Source organism: Alexandromys fortis, unplaced genomic scaffold (genome assembly GCF_014885135.2).
Source record: "Alexandromys fortis isolate MF-2015 unplaced genomic scaffold, M_Fortis_MF-2015_v1.1 scaffold_5, whole genome shotgun sequence".
NCBI lineage: Eukaryota > Metazoa > Chordata > Mammalia > Rodentia > Cricetidae > Alexandromys > Alexandromys fortis.
Genome location: NW_026067924.1, coordinates 23,619,152 through 23,638,246, shown reverse-complemented (window position 1 = coordinate 23,638,246; position 19,095 = coordinate 23,619,152). Strand labels below are relative to the sequence as shown.

General features: G+C 45.6%; 1 protein-coding gene across 2 annotated transcripts in view; it reads left to right on the top strand.

The window, feature by feature from the left end:
• Nid1 (nidogen 1) overlaps positions 1-19,095 on the top strand; it is a 76,771-nt gene that overhangs the window by 9,639 nt on the left and 48,037 nt on the right. For both annotated transcript variants that reach the window (XM_050142339.1, XM_050142338.1), the window contains exons 2-4: positions 12,033-12,335; positions 13,390-13,616; positions 15,315-15,694. In XM_050142339.1, the coding sequence (XP_049998296.1) occupies positions 12,033-12,335; positions 13,390-13,616; positions 15,315-15,694 (910 nt within the window). The remainder of the gene's footprint in view (positions 1-12,032; positions 12,336-13,389; positions 13,617-15,314; positions 15,695-19,095) is intronic.

The following is a 19,095-nucleotide window of genomic DNA, read 5'->3' as shown; positions in this document are numbered from 1 at the left end:
CCCTCCCCCCCCCCCCCCCCTCCCTCCCTCCCTCCCTCCCTCCCTCCCTCCCTCCCTTCCCTCCCTCCCTTCCTTCGTTCTGTTTCAAACACGTACAGAGGCGCAGCAGCACTGTGACTGATGGACTCCACACCACGGCAGTAACATTGATGCTTGCTAACATTTTCCGTTCATTTCCAGGCAGGGTGCATGATCTCCAGGCTTGTTTCATTGCACTGAAGGATCCCAAATCTTTATGACGTGTCCACAGCAAATCCCTCTTTGTACCTGCTCCTGAGGGTGGCTCTGTTGGAAGTGGGAGCCAGTCAGGTGCATGGGGAGGTGGTGGTAGAGCCAGACCCCTATTAAAAGCTGGTTAATTTGACTGTGATTGTGCACACCTTTAATCTCAGCGCTTGGGAGGCAGAGGCAGGGAGAGGCAGGCAGATCTCTTGGATTTGAGGCCAGCTTGGTCTACATAGTTCCAGGGAGAGAGACCCGGGAGAGGGGTGGGGAGTAGAGGGAGAGAGAGAGACAGGGAGAGAGAGAGAGAGAGGGAGAGAGAGAGAGAGAGAGAGAGAGAGAGAGAGAGAGAGAGAGAGAGAGAGATATGAGCTAGTGGGTGGGAAATGATGACTCATCTTCCCAGAAACTGCTTGAGGAGCAGTTTCATTAGGAGCTGCACGGTAGAACCTGGTGGGTCCCTCCTCACAGTTTGTACATCAAAAACAGCAGTGATTACTGTTGCAAAAGATCATGGCTTCCTCCCTTATCTTTCATCTTTGTATGCTCCACTCAAAAGGGGTCACTCCTGTGACAGCAGAAGGATCTCTGGCCACCAGCTTAGTGCTAGGATTACACCTGTCAAAAACCTACCTTTAATGTGATCTGGGCCGGTGGGATGAATCTTGCCGTCAAGATTGACAGTCCGAGTTTGATTCCTGGAGCCACATGATGGGAGGAGAGAACTGACTCCACTGTCCTTTGAGCTCCACAGACATGGTACATGGGTGCCCACTCTCCAATAAACAGAGTGTGTGCCAAGGAAGGCGTGGTGGCGCACTGCTGTGATCCCAGCACGCAGGAGGCTGAGGCAGGGAGAACTTGAGAATATCCTGGGCTATATGGGGGAGACTCTGTCTCAAGAACAAAACGAAAATAAAAATGCACAATTCAGTGATTTTTTTTTTTTTACTTAGTCTGTTTAGAGAATTGTGCAGCCACTAGGAATATCTAGTTCTAGAATGTTTTCATCCACTCCAAGGCAAATCCTGTGTCTACAAATCACTTCCTGTTTTCTTCCCCACATCCCAGTCCATTTTCTCTATGGACGTCCCTTTCTGGACATTTCAGAAAAATGGATTGTCTACTCTTCTGCTGGTGACCTTACAGTGTGGAACAGTGTTTTCAGGATTCACCCATGCTGTAGTATGTATCTGAAATGTATTCTTTTGTATGGATAGTTTGCTAGTTAATTTTGACACAAACTAAGAGTTACTTGGGGAGAGGGAACCTCAATTGAGGAATTGTCTCCATCAGATTGTCCTCTGGGCCTGTCTGTGAGGCATTTTTTTGATTAATGATTGATATGGAATGGCCTAGTGTGGGCAGTGACACCCCAAGACAGGTTGTATAAGAAAGTAAACCGAGCAAACCATGGGGAGGAAGCCAGTAGCGGCTATTTTTCCATGGTTTCTGCTTTAGTTCCTGCCTCCGGGTTTCTGCTGTGAGCTCTTGCCCTGATTTCCCTCAAGGCCTGACTGTGGTCTGAACTGTGACTTCTATCTGTAAGCCAAATAAACTCTTTCCTCTTGTGGTAGTTTGAATGTAACTGGCCCCCACAGTCTCCTAGGGAGTGGTGGCGCTTTTAGGAGAGGTATGTCTATTGGAGGGACTATGGCCTTGATGGGGGAATGTCACTGTGGGGAAGGGCTTTGAGGTTTTTTTATGCCCAGGATACCATGCAGTGTCTCAGACTTCCTGTCTCAGACTTCCTGTTGCCTGAAAGACAGAGGAATCTCAGCTACTTCTCCAGCACCATGTCTGTCTGCACGCTGCCATGCTCCCGGCTATGATGATAATAAGCTGAACCTCTGAAACTGTAAGCTGCCACCCCAGTTAAATGTTTTCCTTTATAAGAGTTGCTGTGGGGCTGGAGAGATGGCTCAGTGGTTAAGAGTACTGCCTGCTCTTCCAGAGGTCCTGAGTTCAATTCCCGGCAACCACATGGTGGCTCACAATCATCTGTAATGGGGTCTGGTGCCCTCTTCTGGCCAGCAGACATGCACACAGACAGAATATTGTATACATAATAAATAAATAAATATTAAAAAAAAAAAAAGAGTTGCCGTGGTCATGGTGTTCCTTCACAGCAATAAAAACCCTAACTAAGACACTTTCTCAAGTTGCTTTGGTTATGATGTTTATTACTTAGCTAGGACATCCTTACCACCATATTAATTAATTTATTTGAAACTTTGGAGACACGGTCTCATGTACCCCTGGCTGTCTTTGAAGTCAGTATGTAGTGAGGGATAACCTTGAAGTCCTATTTCTCCTGCTTCACCTCCCAGGTGATGAGATGGCAGGCATTAAAGCAGAAGCAAAACTGTCGATGGAACAAAGAAGATGGGTGAGAGGCAAGAGGATGGTGGGGCTTCCGGGGTGATGTGCTCAAAGCACGTTACATAGATGCTAGAAGTAGCCTTAGGTGACCTGCATAAAAAGTGATGAAAAAGAAGAGGCTTTTTTCACCAGCCGTGTTTTCTGTTGGGAGTGAGGCTCCTGGAAAGGCACCAAGCAGAAAGCATCAAGTGTGGAACTCTTGACCCCTCGATGTTGAAGCTAGAAGCTAGAATTAAGGACCTCTTGTAGTAACGGGCTCCTGGTGTCTGCACCCAAGAGCTAAGAGATGAGGGCTTGAACAGGGCTTCTTCCCTGGTCTTCTAGAGGTGAAAGGATTGAGGTAATATCTCTCTCTCTCTCTCTCTCTCTCTCTCTCTCTCTCTCTCTCTCTCTCTCTCTCTTTCTCTCTCTCTCTCATTAATTTGTTTTACCTTATATGTATGAGCATTTTGTCTTCATGTATGTGTGTGTACCACATGACTGCCTGGTGTCTGTGGAGGTGAGCAGGCATCAGATCCCCCTGCCCCTGAAACGGGACTTGAGATGGTTGTGAGTCACTATGTGGGTTCTGGGAACCAAACTCAGATCCTTTGGGAGAGTAGTAGGCAGTGCCCTTAACCGCTGGGTCATTCCTCCAGTGTCTAGTCATCTTTTCTTTGACAGCTAAAATGTAAAGACCTTGACTCTTGGACTTTTGGTTTTCATTCTGTGGCCCCGGTTGGGTGACGCTCACTATGTAGCCTATGCTGGTCTTGACCACACAGCACCCCACCTGCCGCATCCTCCCTAGTACTGGGTTTACAGAGATGCACTCCCACGTCTGGCTGAAAACGTGTAAATGTCGGAAGGTCATCCTCGGTAGGGGTTCTCACAGAGGAGCTGAGCAAGCGATCCAACACCATTAGACACGAACTGGGTTAGGTTGAAACGAAAACAAAAGAAAACAAAACCAAATGGTGACTGTAACCCGGGGCTGTCCCTGTCTTTATTTGGCAATCCCTTTGTTTCTATTTCTAATTTAAGTCAGAGCCATTTTCTCTGGCTGGTGGATTAATGGAAAACACTTGCAATCTGGAGTCCTGGCGTGTTCTGTTCTTCTAGTGTCTGGGTCTCAGTCGAGTGAGGACCTGATTTCATGTTTCTCTCAAGCCGAGAGTGAGGAGGATGCTTCACTCACCTCAGAAGGTTTAATGAATCTTCAGAGCAAAGACTGCTTCGGACTGGAAGGAGTGGTAACTGGAGTTTTCAGGGTAAAAGCTAGGGCGTTGGCAGCCGCAATTGGTGGGACTTGGCCACCTGTTTTAATAGACCAGTAGTGGCAGACAGAAGAGGAGCCGGTAAAGGGAATGGTGACCCCAAGTCAGGCTACTGGCTGGAGCTTTGGGCTTCAATACAGAAGGAATTAGAGCAAGAAGTAGGCATAGTCTCCTTGATGATTGTCTCATGTCTGGATACTTGAAGGTAGTCCTGAAGAAGAACTTACTGCTTGAGGGGACAAAACGTCCCTCAGGAGATCTCACTCTGCTCCAGGTTGCAGCCTCACCCTCCTGGTTAACCCTCCTCATCTGGGAGGGTGGGGGCTGTGTGGAGATGTTCTGTTCTGGGAACTGGAGGGGACTGCAGGTTTAGGATAGGACCTCTGTCTCTGTGCTTTGAGCCTTGAAAGGGAATGAGATGGGTTATGTAGCAGAGTCAAGCAGGAATCCGAGCCAAAGTACAGGAGTCAGACATAAAATGAGGACGAGGCTGGTGGCTTTTGTTCTGCCTCGAATTATCGAGTGGGCCAAGTGAGGAAGAGTCAGTGCTTTGGGGCAGAAGGGTTTGAGGGCCCAGATTTACCTCTGAAATCAATTTCCACCTCTCTTGTAAATAGATTCAGTTATTTCCTGAACTTGTTTTTCCAAGTTTTTTTTTCTTTTCATAGGCCCTTCCCATTTTCCAGCTTTTTCTATCTGAAAACATGGAAACTCCCCCCCCCCCCCCCCCCAGCACCGTCCACCTTTATTTATCCTTGGGGGTCCCTAAACTGAGCAGCTACAGAAAAACAGAAAGTCGTCTGGGTATGCCTCCTGCAGATGTGGGCGGTGGCTTCACCCAGCGGCTGTGTGAACATGTAAGTTAGGGGCTTGCCAGTTCTCCATTACATATGTGTGAATAGCAGAATTGTAGTGGGAGGCCCATTATGTTAAACTTTTACAAATGTGTACAGCCATAGGAGAGGACCTCACACTCAGCACACGCTCTAGACATGTTTGTTCCCTTCTCATTATTTATCCTAAATTATCTTAGCATAAATTCCCACAACCTCCCACCCAGGGAGTTTTGCTCTCTTCAAGTTTCATTGTCTGCCCTGTGTGACTATTTGTGTTCCTCCAGCCCTCTGTTTCTTATTTGTGTCTACCTCAAGTGTTGTAACCACACCACGCCAGAGAAGTCCTGGCCCCCAGGGATCTAGGCTGCCCTGGGGGCTGCCACTAGTTGCATTTAAGCCGAGAAAGATGCAGTCTGCGCTCTTCTCTGTGATGTCTGTGGAACCTGACACCGATTTCTGTGCACTGACCATCGGCACATAGACAGCCCTAAGTGACTCTCGATGTCTGTGTGTTCACCTGATGATGGAAAAGAGACAAGAAATGCTTTTATAACAGGAAGCACTCTTCCATTCCTAGTGGTTCCGACCACCTCTGCAGTTGAGTTGCAACCATTAGACCTAAGTGGTTCCAGCTGTTATCCTTGTAGGGTGTGCGTGTGCGTGTGTGTGTGTGTGTGTGTGTGTGTGTGCGCGCACGCGCGCGTGTGTGCGTGTGTGTGATATCTAGGGCAATATCTGCATCCATCGACACACTTGGAAATGATGATTTTCAGTGAATTAGTTTTTACTCCATCATACAACGTCATCAAGTATCTTATTTAGACAATATTTTGTTAGTTTGAGTTAAGATACCACTGGGATTTCTAGCCCAAGAGTCTGGGCTGCAGCCATCCCAAAAAGATGAGCCTCTCATCCATCCGAATGAAAGAGGAAGGACAGATATAGGGGTGCGGTGACCCTCAGTCCACCTTCTAGGTGCTGGTGTCAGCTTTAGATTTCAGCAGAGGAAGAATTCGAGTCGGAAGCAGGAGTTTTGTAATTTTTAACAGTCCTGGTATAGGTGCGATCTTGTGCTCACGGTATTCTCTGGTTCTGTGATGTGGTCCAAGTCCTTATGAAGGAGTCACTCTGACTCCTACCAGATAGATGCTCACTCCTGCTCTAGAGCACAGTCTTACCATCATAGCTACCGTGCTCTGGGTGTAGGGCCCTGTCCTGAGAGGGTCTGCTGTTGTGGAAATCCAGAGAGCTGCAAGAGGAAAGATGAAGGGTATTGACTTGCTCTGCTTCCCTTCAGACATAGTACAGACACATGAAGGCACAGAGGCCAGGCTTTCATCCATTAAGTTACTTGGCTGTAACTAAGTGACTGTTTCAATAATAATATAACATTATTAATTATTATTCTGTAATTCAGATGGGCTTTCTCAGAAACATCCTCAAAGTAGGGTATTTGATATTTTGCTGTTTGCTTTTTCTGTCTGCATATATATCTGCAGGGCAAAAGATGACACCAGGTCTCATTATGGATGGTTGTGAGCCACCATGTGGTTGCTGGGAATTGAACTCAGGTCCTCTGGAAGAATAGCCAGTGCTCTTAACCGCTTAGCCATCTCTCCAGCCCTGTTGTTTGCTTTTGAAAGATCGTCACGTCTGTGTGTATATGCACACATGCATGTTTCTATGAATGAATGTGGACACACGCCTGCCATGCAGACATGAAGTCAGGACAACCTCAAGTCTGGGACCTCACCTCCCAGCTTGTTTGAGATAGGTCTCTTGTAGGCTAGCCGCACAGAGAACTTCCAGATTTTCCTGTCTTCCTATAGGAGTGCCTGTGTGGCAAGCACCATACCCAAGGCCATCTCCTAGCCCTATTTTGGGTTAAGACAGGGTCTCAGGTAGCTTGTGTTAGTCTAGAACTCTATGTAGCTGAGGCTGTCTTTGAACTTCTGCTCCTCCTCCGTTTACCTCCCAAGTGCTGGGATATATATCCCTACATCTGTTTCAGAAGTGCTGGAGTTTAAAGCCAGGGCTTGGAGCATGCTGGGTAAACTATTCTACCCACTGAGCTATTACCCCAGACTCCCATGTAACTTTTGAAAGCAACACAGATAATGGTGAACACAACATTGTTGTCGTCTGCACAATGTCTTCATAAATATTGCTTTCTTTCTCGACTCCAGAGCAGTGCTGCGGTGCCAATGGTCGGGGTGTCTTTTGATTGACTTTAATTACTAGGTATTGCTTTTGCTCCAACCTTCTGCTCATTAGCCCAAGGCAAGTGGCGTACATACCTGACCCCCAGCGTGGGCAGCTGGGAGGGCGGCCTGGGAGGGGTGGGGTGCAGGGCAGGGGTGCAGGCCACTTGTTTGTTTTTGCTTGTGCGGCTTGTGAGTTGGGTGTCATGGCCCCAAAGTTTATTGCATGACTAACGTCAAAGAACTTTTCTTTTTGTTTTCTTTAGGGGAGTTTTATGGTTTCAGGCTTACATTTTTAAGTCTTTAATCTATTCCCAGTTAGTTTTTATGGGTGCCATAAAATAAGGGTCCACTTTCATTCTTATATATGGGCCTATCCAGTTCTCCCAGCTCTGCTCATTGAAGAGAATGCCCTGTCTTCATGGTGTGTTCTTGGCAGGCTTGGGAGACCTTAGTTGACTGTGTATGATTAGGTTTATTCCTCACCCCTCCTTCCCTCCCCATCCCTGTTCAATTCTCTGTGTCCCTGTGTGGGAAGTTTGATGGTGCTGGTCATTGCACACTAAATACACATTGTATTTCAATGCTTTTGTGGGTCTGTTATACCCATTGAAGCTGAAAAACGAAACATAATCAGAGATAATAGTCCAGGCCCAACTCCTGACCGATCTTCAGCATTGGCTTATCTAATGAAACCACTTAACCCTGGTTTCTAAACTTTAGCCTAGTCTTCTTAGTTATTGTTGTCATGAAGCAGTTTCCTCTGGGGCTGACATGGCCCTTGCCTTCATTGAGCAAGGACTTACAGAACACCTAATCAGGCCAAAAAAAACTAAGCAAAACAGTCCAGGGATCGTTTAACCACAAAGAGGCTGCTAACATTTTTCTCGAAGAAGGAATCATTTCTTCGGTCTATTACTGCCCTATCTGAACTCAATAAACATTTCTTTCTCTTTGCTTTATTTTTTAAAAAGATTTATCTTGCTTGGTGCTGGTGGCGCGTGCCTTTAATCCCAACATTGGGAGGCAGAGGCAGGCGAATCTCTGAGTTTGAGGCCAACCTGGTTTACAGAGCAAGTTCCAGGCTAGACAGGGCTATACAAAGAAACCCTTTCTTGAATAACAGACCAAAACAAAACAACAACAAAAAAAGATTTATCTTTAGCCTGGTATGGCAATATGGAACTTTAATCCCATCGTTTAGGAGACAGAGGTAGGTGGCTCTCTGCGTTCCAGCCCACGCTAATGTACATAGTGAGTTCTAGACAAGCAAAATTATTATTTATTATTTTTAATTGTGTTTATGAGCATGTATCTGTATGTAGATATGAGCACATGAGTTGGGGTGCCTCTGGAGTCCAGAAGTGTCAGATCCCCCTGGAACTGGAGTTACAGGTGGTTGATTCTGGGGCTAAAACTTGGGTCCTCTCGCAGAGCGGTGTGTACTCTTAACCACCAAGCCGTGTCTCCAGCCTGTTCGTTATTATTTTTAAATATGGAACACTTCGCAAATCGTCAAGTCCTCTTTGGGCCATGCTAATATCTGTATCATCCCAGTTTTAGTGTATGAGCTGCCGAAGGGAGCACGCTATAAAAGAGTTTATTTTTAATTAAATGCTATAAAAAGTTTATTTTTAATTAAATGCTATAAAAAAGTTAATTAAACACTCCTTTTGTTTTGTTGTTTCATTTTTTTTGTGCGCCTGCACGTGTGCAAGCATGCGTGCGTGCATGCCACAGCACACGTGGAGGTCCGAGGACAACCTGTATGAGCCTGTTCTTCCTTCCACCTGTGGGTTCTGCCAATGGAACTCAGTCCATTAAGCTTGGCAGCAGGGCCTTTACCCACCGAGTCCTCTCACCTGCCCATGAATAAACTTTTATTTATGTGTCCCCAGGAAAAATCACACAGCAGTTATCTCTTTGGGAAAACAGAGCTTAGTATAGAAAAGTTTCAAAGATTAAAACCTAAAATAGAGTGAACTCCCACATACCTGTTACCCAACTTCAACAAATACCAGCCTGTGACTAATCTTGCTTCAATAATAGCCCCAGGTGTTCGTCACAGTCCTTTGCTACCCAAACTGGGTTATTTTAAAGAATGTCTTACACTTTTTATTTCCTTGTGAATATTTTTGAATGTATATCAAATATTCTTTAAAAAAAGAGAATAGAGCCGGGCGGTGATGGCGCACGCCTTTAATCCCAGCACTCGGGAGGCAGAGGCGGGCGGATCTCTGTGAGTTCGAGACCAGCCTGGTCTACAAGAGCTAGTTCCAGGACAGGCTCCAAAACCACAGAGAAATCCTGTCTTGAAGAAANAAAAAAAAAAAAAAAAAAAAAAAAAAAAAAAAAAGAGAATAGAGTGTCAGGACAGCTAAACCCTGTCTCAAAAAATAAAAACACAAAACAAAAAAAAGTCAAAATCACATTGATGAAATACTGTTTCTGTCTGTCTGTCTGTCTATCTTTCTGTCATCTATCTTATCTCAGACAAGATCTGGCTGTGTAGCTTGGCTGTCCTGGAACTTGCTATGTAGCCCAGGCTGTCACTGAACTCAAAGAGACCCAGCTGCCTCTCCTCCTGAGAGCTACAATTAAAGGTATACATCAACACACCTGATTTTTTTTCTTTTTCTTTCTTTTCAGTTGACTGGTTTAAATCAGAATCTAGCCAAATTGTGTTTCATGTATATACATTCTCGTTTAGACTTTCCTTTTTAAAGACAAGTCTTCTGTAGCACAAACTGTCCCTGTGTAGCAAAGGATCACCCAGATCTTCCTGATTCCAGGTCCCAGTTGCTGGGATTACCATACCGGGTTTATGCAGTGCTGGGAACCCTATAGATGGAGACTCGCCTTGTGGGTTCCCTTGTGAGCTCTGAGGGACGGCAAGGCGGCTATTCTCTGGTCTGTAGGATTCAGTGGAGCTCACTCCAGGCGATTTCAAAGCAGCTCGCCTGGCCTGCACAGATCTTTACTGTCCTTAACTGCTGGTCCCTGCTCCATATCCTGGAGGAAGTCAGGAAGGGAGGGGACACAGGCACCAGGCAATATATAAGCCTTGGAGCTATGGTAGTGACCAAGATGGACACAGTCATTGACCCCTTGCTGCTGCCTGCTTAGGGTAGGGGCCTGCAAATGGGGCTTAAGAAACAGGAGGCAGAGATAGAGATCAGAGTTGGGGAGCAGTGAAGTTTAGAGAGGGGCCTGTGAAAGGAGCCTGTCCTGGATGGGGGAGGGGACCTCTGAGGCACCGCCTGAAGGTCAGGATGAGCAGTCAAAGGGAGGACAGGATGAACTGGTCAGCACAGGGAGCGCTGGGCCTGCAGGGTAGGAGCCAGTACGGTCAGAAAGGCAAAGGAACCTAACTGGTGACTCAGGCTTGTAATCACGTTGTTTGGGAAGTGGAGGCCGGAGGATCAGGAGTTCCAAGTCATCTTTGGCTACATATTTAATTTCAAGTTAGCCTGGGATACACGAAACCCTCTCCAAAAACCAAAAGCAAGACATTTGGAAGGTCCCAAGTGTCCCTATTGCTACAGGTAAGAGGATGGAGCCATGGCCGGCTGCATGGATTCCCACTGGATGGAGAGTTTAGTTTCAGGCCTAACTGGAGGAAGCATTGTTCCACCAAGCTGGCTATTCGTTGACATATTAATAAAAAAATAAATAAATTTCGAGGGAGAAGCTCAAAGTTGGGAATCATCAGAGACCAGGCCAGTTAGCTGCTTAGCATCTCTCTGAACTTAGCTTTCTTTCTCACAGATGGCTGAGCTGAAGCTCAAACTGGCTGAAGAAATAGCTTTCTCAGTAATAATGCTAAGGAGAGTTATGTGATCTTGGCCTCAAGTAGTCCCCCAGTTTCACGGTTCCCGCATGAAATTTGATTTCTAAGGCCGGCATGCCTTGTGAAAATAGAATCATTCCAGTGCCCAGATTCCAAAGAATAGATGGTACCGGGAGTGTTGGACGACTTGAATTCCTCTGGAAAATAGCCTCGTAGAAGGGAGCTAGCTGCCTGTATGTGGCCTCCATGGGATCGCTTCCCACCAGCAGCCAGGCAAGGCCAACTCCTGGCGTCTGCTCCAGAAAGTGAGCTGTTTCCCACGCTCCCCCACCACAGTGCAGTTGGGACTTTGTGCTGGGGGAGGCTCGAAGTTGAGAACTGGGCTGCAAGAGGCGCCTTGCCTGACTGCCATCTCTGCAGACATCAGGGTTTTCTAGAAAAGTCTTAACTCTTGCCAAGCGATGGAAAATATGTCATTTGAGGAGTTAATAGCCCATGACATTTATAAAAAGAGATGGTTTGGGGGCTTGGGATGTAGCTCAGTAGGGAGAAGGCTTGCCTGGCATTCACAGAACCCTGGCTTCCATTCCCTGGAACAGCATAACCTGGATGTGGTAGTGTATACCTCCCACACACTGGGGAGGTAGAGGCAGGAGGATCAGAAGCTCAAGGCCTGGAGACTGGGAGCAGAGCTTCCACACCTGAGTGAGAAGCCCTGGAGTCAGTTCCCAGCACTGCAATAAATAAGTCTATATATAGATGGATCAATTAGTTAAAAATACAGCCTCTGCTGACTTAATTAGTCATTTGGATAACACTGGCAGTCAACCAGCACAGCCATCATCTTTGTCAGGAGGACACAGGGGGCTCTTGAGAAGTGGGCGACACCCACCCATACCGTGACAACAGGCGCCCTACAGTCGTGTCCTAGGATTCCTGGACATTCCCTCTGCCGCCTGTCATGTCTAGATGTGTACCTGGTAGCAGCAGCTAAAGGGAGGACAGACTTAGTGGTTCTCGCGAGCTTTCGTTCCATCATAGCAGGAAAGGTACCGCGGAGCCTCGGGAAGCTGCTCAGTCTGTGTGATGGGAGCAGGTGGCAGAGGCCGTTCGCACGGTGGCTGACGAGGGTGCAGAGAACAAGGCAAGGGCGCAGAGAACAAGGCGGGAGCTGGGGCAAAGGTCTGTTCCAAGTGATCTACTTCCATCAGCCGGGCTCCATTACTCACGGTTCCACAAGCGCTCCAGATAGTACCGTCAGGGTTGTTTTAAAAGCAAACCCTATCGCTCCCCTTGAGGCGTTCGGGGCTGTGTTCCCTCTGTAACCACACTCGGTTCCCTACAGGTCACCACCAACGGCATCATCGCCATGAGCGAACCCCCAGCCAGAGAATCCCACCCTGGAACCTTCCCTCCCAGCTTCGGCTCAGTGGCGCCTTTCCTGGCTGACTTGGACACCACGGATGGCCTGGGGAACGTGTACTATCGAGAAGACTTATCCCCCTCCATCATGCAGATGGCAGCAGAGTATGTCCAGAGAGGCTTCCCAGACATCACTTTCCAGCCCACTAGTGTGGTGGTTGTCACTTGGGAATCCATGGCACCCTATGGAGGGCCCAGCAGGAGCCCTGCCCAGGAAGGCAGCAAGGTAAGTGCAAATGGAGATGTAGGTTTCTGGTGTGTTGGCTTCCGGTGGCTTTGGACTTCTGGTCTGTGCTTGTTCCGATGGACGTCATGCTTTGCTGTTGCTCAGACAGGAAGTCTAGCGGAAAAATCCAGTAAGTTTCTTACTGCAGGTCAGCAGCCTCCAGATACTTCTCTATCGGGCTGTCTGAATCTGTTTCTGTGAGTATCCGCTGTTGAGAAAGCCAGTTGTTTAAGGGGATTGCTCCATGGCAAACATGTACTTGGGGAGTGGTATTCCTTGTGTGTTCCTTCCTTAATTGAGAAAGAATGGGAAGATAGCTTCTAATTATATAGAGAATTATTAATATGCTAGGTTCTGATATCAGGTACTCCTGAGCAAAGTAAAGAAAAGTCCTCTAGTAAAGAAGCCATCTTAGTAATCCTTATTGGAACAACTGTTCAAACTCTTAGCTGTATCTCCTCTTATCACGGCCCCCAGTAGGATACATGGCATCCCACAGAACACACTTTGGAGAAGTCTGTGACATATCTGCCTATCACACAAGGCTTGGCAAAAGCAGGAAGATTGCCTGGCTACAAGAGTATTGAACTCTTGCCTGCTTCCTGGGTCTAACCTGTTAAACCTTCACGTAACTCCTCCAGCAGTTGTACCAAACACTTGTATTTGCCTCGAGCATGCCTTTTCTTTCATTCTGATGTGTTTTTAACCCACAATATCTTACACACACCGGCAGTTGTCCTTGCGATGGGTCTGCTTGGATGCTCAGGCCCTCCCATGAGGCCTTGACCAGACAGGGCCTCCTCTGTCCCCACCCTACACAACATGGATACTTCCTCGTTTGACCTGCATGTAGTACTCTGCGTGCACCTCTGTTACAGTGTCTGTCCTCAGGTTAGGCTGTGTTTTGCTTATATGTAGACTGTACAATCCCCTTTGTAAGAGAATGAGGTGGAATACTGCTGCCTCTCACTGTCTTGTCTACCGCCCAGTGGACTGCGTACGTTGAGAGTGTGGTTGTATTGCTAGGTAACTGACTGCTAATTTGTCTTCACAGAGAAACACGTTCCAGGCTGTTCTAGCCTCCTCAAATTCCAGCTCCTATGCCATTTTCCTCTATCCTGAAGATGGTCTACAGTTCTTCACGACATTCTCGAAGAAGGATGAGAGCCAGGTGCCTGCCATGGTTGGTTTCAGCCAAGGTTTAGTGGGATTTCTATGGAGCAGCAATGGATACTATACCGTATTTGCCAATGACAGAGAATCGATTGAAAATTTGGCCAAGTATGTATATTCCTTGCTTGTTTTTCTTTATTAGAAAATAATTATTTTTATAATATGATTGTATATTGTTTTACCCAGCAGAATGTACTAGGTATTATGTTACCCAAGAATGTTCCTGTAGATTTAATTTGTATATAGAGATACTTAAATGATGAAATAGTATTTTTTCCTGATGAACTTTAGGGGATATATTCAGCACAAAGAGATATTTTGTTCGTTTGCTTTCATTTTTATTTATGTGTATGAGTGTTTTGCACCGTATGTCTCTGTCCACATCCATGCAGTACCTATGGAAAATAGAAGAGGGTACTGGATCCCCGGGATTAGAGTTACAAATCGTTCTGAGCTATCATATGGGTGCTGGGAATTGAACCCAGACTCTGGAGGAATAATCAGTGCTCTTAACTTCTGAGCCATCTCTCCAGCCCCAATAGTTTGTTGTTTCAAGTGCAACCTCACGCAAAATTGTCTCTCCCATGTCTCCTATGAGTCTGAAGTCAGAAATGAAGGCAGTTCAAACCCGTCTCCTGCTAGGAACCTAAACTGAGAGATTTTCCACCATGCGGATGCAGGGACAGTCTTTACTGTGCTCATACTCGGTGAAGCCTCACGGTCACGCTGCTGTAGATTTGACAGAAGAGAGGAATAGCCAAGATTAGTGTTTTTGTTTTGCTCTCCCTCACCCCCACTCCGAGACTGAGTTTCTCTGTACCTGGAACTCACTATGTAGACCAGGCTGGCCTTGAACTCAGAGATCCACCTGCCTATCTCCCAAATGCTGGGTTTAAAGGTATATGCCACAACCGCCTAACATAGTACTTCTCACCTTTTAAAACATACGATTTAGAGGTGTGTGTGCGTGCGAGCATTTCAGTGCTGAGGATTGAATGTAGAGCCTTGTGCATGCTAGGCAATCACGTTTACCGTTGAGCTTATATCCCTAACACTTAATTTTCTTATAGTGACTGTGTTTCCTAACTGGCTTGGAAAAAATTCCCCAAAATTTAACAGCTGACTCTTCCCAAATGTTTTATATAATTTCTGAAAGAATATTTCTGGTCACAGAGAGCTTTAGGGTCATGCTCCAGGGACATAAACCACCTGTGTTTTCTCTGTGTATACAAATATGTTAGCTGGTCATGGTGGCACATGCCTTTGTTCTCAGCGCTCAGGAGACAGAGCAGGTAGATATCTGAATTTGGGGCCAGCCTGGTCCACAGACTGAGTTCTAACACAACAGGGGATACAAAGAGAAACCCTATCTCAAAAACCAAAACAGAACAAAATAAAAAACCAAACAAACGAGCAGACAAAAACAAATACGTTTTACTCCATGCAATGGAAAGATAATAGCGGGGAAATAAATCTCTAGTCACCTTAGTTCATGAGATGGGGTATATAAAGGTGAATAGTATGATCTGGTGACATCGGCAGTCCTTGGTGACTCTAGAGGGTAAGCTCTTCATGGTGTGGTGTGTGTCTATTTAGATTCAAGCTCACTAAATAGTCCCTGTCTGAGCTCTGTGATGACCACACATGGCAGCTGCTGCCCTCCTGGACACCAGCCCTCACTGAGGGTAGACACATGGCATGGGTTTCAGGTGGATACAGGTCACCTGAGCTTTTTCTGCCCACTTGGTCAGTGGGGTCTACGTGTGTGGCTGTGGCCTGTTCTCAAGCTGTCTTCCTTGCCTTTAGGAGCAGCAATGCTGGATACCAGGGTGTGTGGGTGTTTGAGATCGGGAGTCCCGCTACTGCCAAGGGTGTGGTGCCAGCAGATGTGAACCTAGACCTGGATGACGAAGGAGCAGACTATGAGGATGAAGAGTATGACCTGGCAACCTCTCGCCTGGGCCTGGAGGATGTGGCCACCCTACCATTTCCTTCCCACAGTCCAAGAAGGGAACCCACTAACCCACATGATGCGCCCAGGGTCCTTTCTCCTAGCTATGAGGCTACAGAGAGACCCCATGGAATCCCCTCTGAGAGAACCAGGTCTTTCCAATTGCCAGTGGAGAGGTTCCCCCAACAGCACCCCCAGGTCATTGATGTGGATGAAGTAGAGGAAACAGGAATTGGTAAGACATCTGTTTTACAGTTTGGAACCTTTCTTGCCTGCTTGGGTTTCTAGACAGGAGTTGGCTCATGTAGGTTGTTGGGTCATGTGTTGATGAGGTGATTTGTGGGGAGCAGATGGCCTGGGGGAGCAGGAACTGAATGCTCACACTGAAGATCAGCTGATGCATAGGTCCAATGGCTTCTGAGTGGCCCAGTGATCTTTTAGGATTAGAACTTTGGTTCTAGACACAGTGGGTAGGGGGAGTATGCCTCATTTCAAGATTCTTCAGGATGTATTCTGTTTTCAGGAGAGTTGGGGTCAGAGAGAGATGGCACAGTAGGTAAAGATACTGATGTCCTAAGTTTGATCTCCTGGAGGTCACATAGTAAAAGAGGAATGATTCCCCCAAGCTGTCCTCTGACTGCCATACGCATGTATGTGTGAATACATGTGCACGTACACAAACAAATAAATGTATTTTTTTTTCAAGACAGGGTCTCATTTATGTAGCTTTGGATGGCCTGGGACTTAACATAGACTAAACTGTTCTTGAACTCGTGAAGATTCTACTGCCTCTACTTCCAGGTGCTAGGATTAAAGCCATGCACTACTATAATCTGGCTAGTAATTTTTTTGTTTTAAAATGTCATTGCTAGGTGCTGTTTGCCAAACACTATAGAAGCTGAGGCAGGAGGATCAATGTTTCTAGGTACATAATAAGTTCCAGGCTAGCCTGAGATGCAGTAAGATCCTGTCTCAGAACCCAAAAGAGAACTGCCAGGCAGTGATTGTGCATACCTTTAATCCTAGAACTTGAGAGGCAGAGAGGCAGGTAGACCTCTGAGTTCGAGGTCAGCCTGGGCTACAGAACAAGTTCCAGGACAGACTCCAAAGCTACTCAGAGAAACCCTGTCTTGGAAAACCGAGAGAGAGAAAAAAAACAGAGAGAAGGAGGGAGACTTTTAGAATATTTTGAAACTCAAGTTTCTTATTTGTGACTTCTGAGATATTCACCCACCTGAAAAAACATTCTAGAAGTTCCTTTGGCTCTTTATGCAACTTTTCTTCCACATTTCCCCTCTTGGTTTTGAAATTCGAACAGTTGATTATTTTTCCTTCTGTCAGTTGCAGAGTTGCTTTCTAAAGAACACACACACACACACACACACACACACACACACACACACACACACACCAGCCAGATCCCCTTAAAAGGTTTCTTCTTCTTCTTCTTCTTCTTCTTCTTCTTCTTCTTCTTCTTCTTCTTCTTCTTCTTCTTCTTCTTCTTCTTCTTCTTCTTCTTCTTCTTCTTCTTCTTCTTCTTCTTCTCCTTCTTCTTTCTTCTTCTTTCTTCTTCTTCCTTCTTCTTCCTCCCTCTCCTACCCCTTTTTCCTCTTCTATACTTCCTCCTCCTCCTCCCCTTCTCCTCTTTCTCTTTTTTCTGGGTTTTGGTTTTTCAAGATAGGGTTTCTCTGTGTAACCCTGACCTCAAACCCAGAGATCTGCCTGCCTCTGCCTTCTGAGTGCTGGGATTAAAGATACAAGCCACCACATATGCATGGCACAGTATGATATACTCTAACAACCATATTGTATCAAGTATTTCCTACATTTTGAGGAAAATTACTTGAGCATCCTTTAAGTATTATGAAACATTCTCAAAATATGCTTGCTTTTTTTTTTCTTGATACTCATATATAATGGCTGGTTTTAATTAGCAACTTGATACAACATAGAATCACCCAAAAAGAGACTGTCAGTGAAGGATGTCTCCACCAGGTTGATCTGTGGGCGTATGTGTGGTAGGTTATCGGTGAAGGATGTCTCCATCAGGTTGTGGGCATGTGTGTGGTGGGTTGTCTTAACTGTCTTGAGGGATGTGGGAAGACCCAGGCTGAGAGTGAGCTTGGTACTGCACTGTAGAAGAGTAGAGAAAGCTAACTGAGCAGTAGCCATGCATGTATTTCTTCCTTTCTGCCCTTGGTTATAGCTGTGATGTGACTGGTTGCTTCAAATTTCTGCTTTGCACAATGGAGTGTAAGCCAGACAAACCCTCTTCTCCCCTAAGTTGCTTTTCTTTCAGATTTTTAAAAAATCGTGGCAACAGGAAGAAAACTAGGACACTCATCGAGATTCATTTTTAAAAGTTTTATTTATTTTTATTTTCTGTGAATGTGTCTTTACCTGCATGTGTGTATGTGCACCAGGTACATGCCTGGTGCCCAAAGAATTCAAAAGAGGTCATCAAATCCCATGGAACTAGAGTTGCAAATGGTCGTGAGCTACCTTTCGGGTGCTAGGAATCGAACCTGGGTCTTTAAATAGCAGCAAATGTTCTTAACCGCTGAGCCATCTCTCCAGCCCCATCAAGACCCCAATAAATGGGATAGTTATAATCTTTAAATGTGTCTCATAGGACTCTTTACTCTTTCTATTAAGATATTATTATAAAACTTCCTAGAAACATCTAGCCCATTCCTCCTACAAACTCATTTTTGTTTCTCTGTCCTTGTTCTGGTGTTCACCATGGTAATAGTCATTACTGTCTGTCCATATTGAATTCCCAAATCGTCAAGATGATATTTGAGACTGTGTGTTTACTGCTGACGTATATAAATGAACAAGATGCCATTTGGTGGAAAAATGAGTTTGTGGGTTCCAGCCTTACACCTCATAAACACTGTTCTCTGGATTTGGGGTAGAGGAAGGGCTATTGCCCTCACCTTTTGGCCAGCAACTCAATCTTTGATTCTGTTAATGAGTATGTTTGCTTCTAGAGGTTAAGTTTTGAGCTTCATCTTTTTTTCCTACCCTTCCTAAGTATCTGAAATTACCATTTATAAAATTGTCACATTTATTTACTCCCAACAACAAATGGTGGTTGTAGTAGCAAAAGCCTAGACTTGAACTCAAAATATATCTGTGACAGATGGCTTTTTTTTTGCCCCCTTTCCTGGTTATTTCGCTGTTTATTAGAAATATCAACTGTCTGAGGCCTACAATAACATTCTAGTGTTGTTTAAATAGTTACCCTCAGATATACAGAATGTAGCAGACCCACCAATGGGGGATCCCTGGCTTGAGCTTATGCAATCAGAAAGCTTTCAAGTTTACTCAGGCGTCTTTGGCTTCAGTCACCAGCCGTCTTTATACACACTGGAAATTCCAAGTAGTTGGAGCCAATACAATCTATCTGAGGATAAATTTTATTTTGATCTTCATTTATAAACAAGATTATTATTACCTGTAGAAGTTCACTCCTCTTGGGATTTTGAACCAAACAAATTTGCTCTAACTAGATCATTAAACTTAAAGGCTGGTTTGCAGGTCTAATAAAACAAGTGGGTGGTAGAAATTTAAATTAGAGAGATTCTTTTTGATTCTTCTAATAATCTTAGAAGAGATGCAATCTAAGTATTG